The following is an 11321-nucleotide window of genomic DNA, read 5'->3' as shown; positions in this document are numbered from 1 at the left end:
AGGCCTATATTTGTAAATCAGTCAGAGAAAGAAATGATACAAGGTTTGGGGAAATGGGGGATTCAGGGATTTGTAGACTTTCCAAAGCAGGAGTGTTGAGGGACTGACTGGCTCTTTCAAAAAGTGTAGTAGTCACTGGAGTAGGCCATAGCTGACTTGCTGAATTTCCAGTGTGTCAGAGTGAAAGCTGTTGCTTGGCTTTCAGAAATGAGTTGTCACAACTAGCTGATTTTCATAAGCATGTGCACTAGTGAGAAAATTCTCCGGTTAATTGCTATTAGTGTCTGATTGCTTGTCTCTGATCTATCAATTTTGGTGGTTACTAGTTCATGTCTTGGGGCTTATGGCCAACAAACAGTGTCTCAGGTTTTCTTCAACTTGGAGACTAGCAACATTTTACTCTTACTAGAGTATTAGTTTTTAAAAGTATTTTTTATTAGTACAGGCTTTATTCTGAAAGCAGATTTGCATCAGTTATTGGACTGTCCCCAGAAAGTACTAATTTTGAATTAATTTTTGATTGAGAGGCCCAAGGAAGTTATACAATGTATTTGTTTTCACATTGAAATAAAGAACATTAAAGAGATTGTTTCCTCTTAAACATGTATCAAGATGGTATGCTCATGTAAGAGCTGAATAGAATACTGGTAACAGTAGTTTACCATGGACTATTCAGAAGTTATATAAGTACAAAGTATACATAAGATGTAAGCAATCACTAAATATACTAGGTGTTCATTAATATTAAGCATCAGATGAATCAAAATGGAAGCTTAACATCATAAAAGTCCTTTTTATTAGGAAGGGGAAATAAGATGGCAGGATTTAGTTTGGAGCAGCATTTGACAATTCTATGAAGTATGGGCAATAAAGTAATTTTACTAGTAATGTAGCTGGTGGAGTTGGGTATTCTTTTTGTTGTTGTTCAGTTGCACTAGTTAAGTATGACATAAAGATGTATTTTATTTATGTGATAGAAAATTAAAAAATGATACAGGGAAAACTGGCCATGGACATAGAAGAAAATATAGGAATACTGTGAGTAGGGATCAATTAATTTAGACAATGTTTATTTCATAATTTACTGCTACATTCCATCAGGGTATTTGTTTTGATGCCATGACAGTCCGGCAGCTAAAATATATCTTTGAAAAAAAATTCTAATGCTTATAGTCTTGTAACATATATATTTAATGCATATAACAAAGATACTGCAAAAAACCTCCACCTACCCACAAACTGATATATGCATAATTTCTGAAACACATACCATATATAAAAATATACCTCTATGTTGGCTGTGATGTTTTCAGCTCTAAGAAAACTTGAGTTTGTAAGGTACCAGAAAGTAACTATCTTAGGCCCTGTGGGGCATATGGTCTTCTTCAGCCTACTCAGCTCTGCTACTGTAATGTGAAGGCAGCCACAGGCAAAACAAACATTTTTTATTAGTTCTAACAAAAGTTGAATTTACAGACACATAAGTTTGAATATCATAGTTTTCACATCACAAAATAATCTTTTTCAACCATTCAGAAAGGTAAAACATTGCAGGCAGTGGGCCAGATCTGAATCATTTGCAGAAAAATGTACAACCAAATCAAAGCAAGGCACTGCAGCAGTAAAGTGAGGGGCGAATGCTGGTAGCCAACCTTTTATTTTGCAGAATAGTTCAAGAAATACAAATTATTATGATAGTATCTAACATATAGCTCTTCCTTTGTCTCAGACACTACTCTAAGTGCTTTAAAAATATTAACTCATTTACAACTCAAAGCAATCCTATTATCGCTTTTTTATGAAAAAGGAAACTGAGGCACAGAGAGGTTAGGTGTGTGCCTCATACTAGAAACAGCCTGGGCAGTAGGAGTCAAAAGTCCATACTCTTAACCTCTATGTCATGTTGCTTCTAGTAGAAAGAAAAAGGTAGTGAAGAACATTTAGGACTCTCATACAAAATATAAATTCAGACAGCTCTGCAACTTGCTAAAACAACACTAACATAGATATTTATTCACATAGTATTATTTTTTATTGTGTAGGGATTTTCAGCTGTTTTTAAAAATGAACTTCTTGTTGTTGTTTAGTTGCTAAGTCATGTCAAACTCTTTTGTGAACCCATTGACCAGAGCCCTCCAGGCCCCTCTGTCCATGACATTTCCTAGGCAAGAATACAGGAATGAGTGGGTTGCCATCCCAACCCAGAGACCGAACCCATATCTCCAGCATTGGCAGGAAGATTCATTACACTGAGCCACCAGGGAAGCCTTTTTCCTATAAATGTATCCCTAGTGTAAAATTTGGCCAACCATAAGAGAGTTGCAAATTTTACAGAAACATTTTTATATTCTTTCTGAAGGATTAGTTCAGTAAAATCCATATCCATTCAGAAAGAGGGGGAAAAAGATACATTATAATTTTAAAAGAATACTACACTTAAATATACATTCTGTTAACAACAGGAGTCCCTGCTGAGACTAAATGAGAGATATCTTCATATACATAAAAGTTACTGAACTAAACAAGGCTACATATTTCACTATGTACAATTATGGATGGGTTCACGTGCACATCAAACATCCACAATCTGTGTTCTGTAGCACACTGACATTCACGCAAAAGTCCTACGTACTAAAGGACTTTTCACATGTGTTAATGATATCACATTTTCCAATTTATTTGTGCTTTTTACAAAACTTCATATACCTGACATTTGCAGGTTTCTTTAAAACAACATTGTAATCAGATTTCTACAACATGACTCCTAGTGTAAGTAGTTCCCTTGTACATATTCTCTTAGAATTTTTGTTTAAAAGGTTTCACATATTTAAAATATTTTTTAAAAAGTTTCTATACTTTATATCACTGATCTGACATTCACTGAAACATCACTTCTTGATAAAGCCTTCCATGTATGTAGTAATCTTTGTGATTATCTCCTTTTAGAATGTGCTAATGAGTCCAACTGGTATAAAAAGATTTCTGAATGCTCAGGATACTGATAGAAGTTCCTCATTTATGATGGCTACCCTGACAGAAATTTCCTGATATTCATTTTTCTTACAGGATTTCTCCTGTATGGTTTAAATGTCGTACAATAAAGTATGACTTCTGAAAGAGAGTTTCCCTCATGTTTTACCATTTGTAGTGTTTCTACCATGTATGTTGCCTGAAATTTAGTACAAGTCTGACATATGGTAAAAATTTCTCCCTAACAGATCTATAGAATTTCTCCCTATGATGAAAGAATTGGCTAAAACTTCCCCATATTGATGATATTTCATAAGGTTTTTGTCTTGTGTGAGTTATCTGATTATTCTGAAGGACAAATTCAGACAGAAGAATTCTCCAATTGATATTGTTTATAAGCTTTTCCCTTCTGTGTGTGTCTTCTGATGTGCAGTGAGTTTTGATTTTTGAAAAAATGTTTCCTTACACTCCTTACATTCATAGGGTTTCTCTCCTGTGTGTTTTCTCTGGTGTATGACAAAATGTGACTTCTGAGAGAAAGATTTCCCACATTCCTTGCATTCATAGGGTTTCTCTCCTGTGTGAGTCCTTTGATGTAATCTGAGGACTGAATTCACAGAGAAAGATTTACCACATTCATTACATTCATAGGGCTTCTCCCCTGTGTGTTTTCTCTGATGTTTAGTGAGGTCTGATTTATAGTAAAAGGTTTTTCCACATTTATTACATTCAAAGGGTTTCTCCCCTGTATGAGTTCGCTGATGTACTGTTAAGGCTGACTTCTGGTAGAAGCATTTACCACATTCCTTACATTCATAGGGTTTCTCTCCCGTGTGAGTTCGCTGATGAGTTTTGAGGTGTGAATTTCTAGAGAAGAATTTCCCACATTCCTTACATTTATAGGGTTTCTCCCCTGTATGTGTTCTCTGATGTACTGTGAGGTGTGATTTCTGGGAAAAGGACTTCCTACATTCCTTACATTCATATGGTTTCTCCCCTGTGTGTGTTTTCTGATGTACCATGAGGTATGCCTTAACATAGAAGAACTTCCCACATTCAGTACATTCAAAGGGTTTTTCTCCTGTGTGTGTTTTCTGATGTTCCATGAGGTGCGGCTTCTGGTAGAAGGATTTCTCACACTGATTACATTCGTAGGGTTTCTCTCCTGCATGAGTTCTCAAATGTCTACTGAGAGATGACAGATGGTAGAAAGTTTTCTTACATTCTTTACATTCATAGGTCTTCTCTCTGGTAGGAGTTTTTGGTTGTCTTGTGAGGTCTCCATTCTGAGAAACGGATTTCTCACATTCACTGGGTTTGTCCTTTGAATGAGTATGCTCATGTATTATGAGGATAGACTTCTGGTAGAAGGACTTTCCACATTCATTACATTTATAGGTTTTCTCATTGGTATGAGTTTTCTGATGTTTCTTGAGTTCTCCATTCCTAGAGAGAAATTTCCAAATTCGTTAATGTATAAGACTTTGGGGTGAGGGGGTGGGGGTTGGGTCTGCTATGTATATTTTCCAAGTAACTCTGAGAACCAATTTCTAGAGGTTTTTCCAATATTCATTAGATTCATAGGGTTTCTTCATTGTGAATATTCTATGTTGACATATACTGTGGTTTAACATTTGGTAGAAGGTATGTCACTTACATTATATTCTCCAGGTTTCTCAACTGCCTGAACTTGACTTTGTATAATAAAGCCTCTATTATTATGTAAATAAGAAGAATCAAAAGACTGTTTCAGAATTTAATTTCCTGATCTTGAATTATAAAAGGTCTATATTACGAAAGAGGGCTTTCCCATTTGGATTATGTTCTTTGGAATTTGCTTCAGTTTTCTCATTTATCGTTAACTAGTGCTGTTCCACTTCCAGTACCCCTATTAAGACCCTTTCTTAAAAAGCTTCTAATCTCAAAATTGAATTCTTGAACTTGCCTTGAATTTTCAGCTTGGCTTTCTGGGCATCTTGCTCCTTGGTCATGAGTATTGCATAAGTCTTCTACAAAGGAATCCAAAATTTAATACTTTATACATCTTAACACATTATTATGGTCATAGGGTGGATTCTTAGGTTTCAGGCTGTTATTCTCAAATGAAGGAGTTCTTAAGTGCAAACTTCCTATATCTCAGTGGCTTAGAAAAAAACATATAAATAACACTAAAACCTGCTATAGAAAAGAGAGAGAGATCTAGTTATAAATTCAAGTAACTTTGACACTACAAATATGACCTTAAAAACTTGGAGGAGAAAGTGAAGACCAAAAAAAAAAAAAAAAAACACCAAAAAATACAAAGAATAGGGAGCAGAAAACAAAAGGTAGTCAAAGTGCTGCTGAACAAGAATGTGAGACTCATAGAGCATGATGTGAGCCCATTAAGGAGAATGAATAGTAAGTAGGGTGATAACGAAAATTAGTAGACAACTGTGTTCACTGGGAATATCAAAGGAAAGATTATATTAGATGAAGGAGCTAAGTATAGGTTTTTACCCACTCAAACCTAGTTTATAGTGTTAGGATTTCTAGTAATTAGACTATAAACTTCCACTTTATTCCTCTTTGCCCATACCCAACAATCTAGATGTCAACATTAAAGTGACCTTCTCAGAATATCCATTTCCTCATGTTTAGAGGAAAATTCTTCTTTTTCTAGTTGGCTGGTTCAGAAGACCCAGAAACACATACATCCAAAAGGTTTTTAAAAAAGATTTTTAAAAAAGCAGAGTACAAGCCATCCCACAGAATGAATTCTCAGTTGTAGCACCAGAGATTTTCAATACCGCCACATACTGCATCTGTGACTCAACACTAGTCTTATTCTGCTTTTATATCTTAAGTCCCACATCTCTGCTTCAATTTTCTACATGATCTTTAAAGGGTAATTATTCAACGTCATTCTAGAATCTTTACAGACCTTCATGTTTATTCATTTTTAAATGCTTGAAAAAAAGTGAGCTTATAAGTAGAGATTTTGGGTTAGAATTTCATGGCAATTGTAAGGAAAACACAAAGTTATTTGATAGAGATGTGTGCAAGGTTAACTTGGGATACTCATGAAATAAGACCTTAAGTATAAAAAGCACTTAAGAGAGCAGATAAAATGAAGATGAGCACATGTTTTGGGGCCACAAGGAAAAATAAGATGCAGCAGGCAATAAAGGGCCAGACTACTTCTTGACAGAAAATTAGGTGTATTTTGTATCAGCTCTGAAATAATATAGCTAATAAAAGGCATAATGATTTATAATCCAATTTCAGAGATTAAAGAGAGACTAGTAAATTAAAATGGGTGCTTAAAATCTAAGGCATTTTATTGTTAATGAAAGGAGGAAAAATGGCACTTGAAAATTTTATGATAGATTTTATAAACACTTTAAGATTATAGCTGCATACTTTAATGCCAAGAAGTAACTGGAAATTCTAGCAAAAAGACAAAATGAGAGTTTAAGTGAAAGAGAAATAAATCTACTTTAAAAATGTCAAGCAAAAGAGGGAATGTTTTTTTAAACAAAAAATCAACCATCTCCATCTGCCCCACACAAAAGAGAGAATTTAGATGGGGAGAACAAAAACTGGAGGTGTGATTTATTTTGCTTACATATGCAGATCAAGTATCCTCAATCATTTCCAAAAGTTTAAGGACATTTAAAAAAGAGATTCTTGAAAAAAAAATTTCAAAAAATCAAAGGCACCAATTCCAACCCCCTTATACAAGTTATAATTTCTAACTTACCAGGGTTGTTCTGACGTGGAAATTGTACTTCTAATATCCATGGTTCTTTTCCTTGCTTCAACTTGAAGATTGCATTTGGCCTATTTGCACAATAGCCTATTAATAGAAAAGATAAATAACACAAATTACTTGGAATACAGAAACTCTGAAGGATAAGGAAGTGCAGGTTAGGATCAGAACAATGAAGGTCTCACATAGATTTGGCAAATTTATTCTATTAGGGGAGTGCATGGGGACACAAATATTTTTCTGGTACCCAAAATGGATTCATCAACTTTGACCCTGAAAACAATGCTAATATTCAACCCTACAGGGGATTTACAAATTTCAGTAAGTGAGAAAGGAAATGCAAACTATTGGGAGTTACAGATGCAGAAGATTTCCTCACCCACTGAGATGAGGTGACTGTAGTTCTCCTGCATCACTTCTCTATATAGGGTCCTCTGAGCAGTGTCCAGCAATTTCCATTCTTCCCGGGTGAATTCCACAGTAACATCCTTAAATGTTACTGGTCCCTGAAACAACATATTTCAATTCAAACGGAAGTGATCAAAATAGAGTACCATTAAAAAGACACGTAAACTAGCTGTTAATGTGTTAACTACAGGATTTACTCTGGAGAGTTAAGATATACTGCTACCTGTACCCTGTTTTACACATATATAAAATATTTGTTCAGTATATATTTACTAAGATATCACTCCATGCCTAGAACTCTGCTAGAGATACAAAGATGAATGAAAGCAACTATTCTTGTCATCAAGGAGCTTACATTCCAACAGAGAGGCAAAGATTAAATTCATAAATGCAATATGCATAGCAGGTGCATTGACAGAAATATGTACAAGATAAAAGATGGTAAAAAAGAATGACCAAGATGGTGGAGAAGGAAGACTCTGAGCTTACCTCCTTCCACAGGCACACTGAAATTACAACTATTTACAGAGCAACTATCTTTGAAAATCATCTGAAGAGTAGCAAAAAAGATTCCCTACAACTAAAGATATTAGGAAGGAACTACAATGACCTAGATAGGAGGGGTGGAGACACCCCTCTAGTAGTCAAGACCCACATCCCTGAGTAGGTGACCCACAAATGGGAGGCTGGTCAAAACTGTAGAAGTTCTCCCCAAGGAGTCAGAGGTCCAAGCCCCACATTGGGCTCCCCTGCTGAGGGGTCCTGCACCAGGAAGACAAACCCCCCAGAACACCTGGCTTTGTAGGCCAGTAAAACTTGAGAGCCAGAGGACTATAGAAAACAGACACTCCACTCTAAAGGACACATGCAAAACCTCACCTGGTCCAAATCATAGTGCAGAGGCAGTAATCTGAAGTGAGGCTGGCTCAGACCCATTTACAGATCTTGGAGAGCCTCTTGGAGAGTCAGGAGGCAACTGGAACTTCTCTTGAAGACACAGACACTGGTAGCAGCCACTTTGGAAGCTTGTTCTACCATAAGGACATTGGTTCTAATAAGCACCATTTTGGAATCCTCCCTCTAGCCTATTAGTGCTAGAGGCTTACTGGCCGACCAGTGAGCCGTCACCAATCCCAGTACACTTCAGGCTATTCTGCCAGCTGCATTGGGTCCCAGTCCAGGAACCCCATAGGACATGCAGCCAGCCAGGCAGGGACCCAGCTTCCCGCAACAGTGGGCCAGTAGCCACTGCATGAGGCAGGATCTGGCTTCCAACAGAGCTGAGAGTCAACCCTGGCTGCTAGTTTGCCCACAACAGTCAAGCCCACAATAAGGAAGGATTCATGTAGCCCATACATAAGGAGCCCTTAGAGCTCATAGCTCTGATGATAAGAGAAGCATATATTGCTGGGTTTCTCAGAACATCTCCATATAAGGTTACTTCTCTAAGATTGGGAAATGTAATCAACTTAACAAATGCATAGATATAAAAACAGAGGATTAAGCAAAATGAGACAGAGAAACATGTTCCACACAAAAGAACAAGACAAAACCTCAGAAAAAGGATTAAATGAAGTTCAGAAAGCATTCTACCCAATAACAATATCTTTTATGAATACCTTTAACAAGTTACTAGTAAATCAAATCAAGCAAAATTAAAAAATTAGGTTATAATTTACACTGTGACTTTGTGTGATTTATCCCAGGAATGCAAGAATGGCTCAACACACTAAAGTCAATAAATTTCATTAACAGAGCAAATGGGGGAAAAGTAGAAGATCATTTCAGATGATACAAAAAAGTGTTTGACAAAATTCAACACTTTCATGGTAAAAACATTTAGTAGACTAGAAATAGAAGGAAACTACCTCAAAATGATAATATTTTTAATCCATCTCTATCCCAGCTAACTTTATACTCCGTAGTGAAAGACAAAACTACATATAGAATATCCCTAAGAATCCACAAAAATAGAGCTAATAAACAAAGTCAGCACATTTCAGAATTATAAGATCAACACACAAACATCAGTTGTGTTTCTATTTACCAGTAATGAAAATCCAAAAGAGAAATTAAGACAATTCCATTTAATGTAGCATCAAAAAGAATAAAATACCTAGGGATAAATCTACTCAAGGAGTATACAAGACTTACACACTGAAAACTGCAAAACATCGCTGGAAGTATTAAAGAAGACCTAAATAAAAGAAATGATAGTATGTGTTCATAGACTGTAAGACTTAATATAGTTCAGGTGACAGTACTACTCAAACGAATTTATAGAATCAATGAAATTGCTCTTAAAATCTAAATGACTCCTGCACAGAAATAGAAAAGCCAATCCTCAAATTTATATGGAATTGCAAGGAGTCTCTAACAGTGAAACAAAATTGGGAAAGAAACAATCAAAGGACTCCCACTTATTTAAAATCTTACTGTTAAAAGATGACACACAAAAAGAAAACTACAGGCCAATATCACTGATGAACATAGATGCAAAAATCCTTAACAAAATTCTAGCAAACAGAATCCAACAACACATTAAAAAGATCATACATCATGACCAAGTGGGCTTTATCCAGGGATGCATGGATTCTTCAATATCTGCAAATCAATCAATGTAATACGCCACATTAACAAATTGAAAAATAAAAGCCATATGATTATCTCAATAGATGCAGAGAAAGCCTTTGACAAAATTCAACATCCATTTATGATAAAAACCCTCCAGAAAGCAGGAATAGAAGGAACATACCTCAAAATATTAAAAGCTATATGACAAACCCACAGCAAACATTATCTTCAATGCTGAAAAACTGAAAGCATTTCGACCCTAAAGTCAGGAACAAGACAAGGGTGCCCACTCTCACCACTACTATTCAACATAGTCTTGGAAGTTTTGGCCACAGCAATCAGAGCAGAAAAAGAAATAAAAGGAATCCAAATTGGAAAAGAAGAAATAAAACTCTCACTGTTTGCAGATGACATGATCCTCTACATGGAAAACCCTAAAGACTCCACCATAAAATTACTAGAGCTAATCAATGAATATAGTAAAGTTGCAGGATATAAAATCAACACAGAGAAATCCCTTGCATTCCTATACACTAATAAGGAGAAAATATAAAGAGAAATTAAGGAAATTATTCCATTCACCATTGTAACGAAAAGAATAAAATACTTAGGAATATATCTACCGAAAGAAACAAAAGACCTATATATAGAAAACTATAAAACACTGGTGAAAGAAATCAAAGAGGACACTAATAGATGGAGAAATATACCGTGTTTGGAAGAATCAATATAGTGAAAATGAGTATACTACCCAAAGCAATCTATAGATTCAATGCAATCCCTATCAAGCTACCAATGGTATTTTTCACAGAGCTAGAACAAATAATTTCACAATTTGTATGGAAATACAAAAAACCTCGAATAGCCAAAGCAATCTTGAGAAAGAAGAGTGGAACTGGAGGAAATCAACCCGCCTGACTTCAGGCTCTACTACAAAGGCACAGTCATCAAGACAGTATGGTACTGGCACAAAGACAGAAATATAGATCAATGGAACAAAATAGAAAGCCCAGAGGTAAATCCATGCACCTATGGACACCTTATCTTTGATAAAAGAGGCAAGAATATACAACGGAGAAAAGACAATCTCTTTAACAAGTGGTGCTGGGAAAACTGGTCAACCACTTGTAAAAGAATGAAACTAGAACACTTTCTAACACCATACACAAAAATAAACTCAAAATGGATTAAAGATCTAAACATAAGACCAGAAACTATAACACTCCTAGAGGAGAACATAGGCAAAACACGCTCTGACATAAATCACAGCAGGATCCTCTATGACCCACCTCCCAGAATATTGCAAATAAAAGCAAAAATAAACAAATGGGACCTAATTAAAATTAAAAGCTTCTGCACAACAAAGGAAACTATAAGCAAGGTGAAAAGACAGCCTTCAGAATGGGAGAAAATAATAGCAAATCAAACAACTGACAAACAACTAATCTCAAAAATATACAAGCAACTCCTGAAGCTCAATTCCAGAAAAATAAATGACCCAATCAAAAAATGGGCCAAAGAACTAAACAGACATTTCTCCAAAGAAGACATACAGATGGCTAACAAACACATGAAAAGATGCTCAACATCAGTCATTATCAGAGAAATGCAAATCAAA

The 11321-nt window shown here is 35.7% G+C and overlaps 1 protein-coding gene across 3 annotated transcripts in view; it reads right to left on the bottom strand.

The window, feature by feature from the left end:
• Positions 1–997: 997 nt before the first annotated feature.
• Positions 998–11321, bottom strand: part of ZNF25 (zinc finger protein 25) — a 28404-nt gene continuing 18080 nt past the window's right edge. For 2 of the 3 annotated variants that reach the window (XM_055589355.1, XM_055589351.1), the window contains exons 3-6: positions 7101–7227; positions 6713–6808; positions 4916–4979; positions 998–4416 (exon numbers count right to left, since the gene is read on the bottom strand). In XM_055589355.1, the coding sequence (XP_055445330.1) occupies positions 3363–4416; positions 4916–4979; positions 6713–6808; positions 7101–7227 (1341 nt within the window). In that variant the 3' untranslated portion in view covers positions 998–3362. The remainder of the gene's footprint in view (positions 4417–4915; positions 4980–6712; positions 6809–7100; positions 7228–11321) is intronic. The other variant, XM_055589341.1, reaches the window with a different exon arrangement.

This window comes from Bubalus kerabau, chromosome 1, assembly GCF_029407905.1.
Source record: "Bubalus kerabau isolate K-KA32 ecotype Philippines breed swamp buffalo chromosome 1, PCC_UOA_SB_1v2, whole genome shotgun sequence".
In the NCBI taxonomy this organism is placed as follows: Eukaryota; Metazoa; Chordata; class Mammalia; order Artiodactyla; family Bovidae; genus Bubalus; species Bubalus kerabau.
This window is presented reverse-complemented; position numbering and strand designations above follow the sequence as displayed.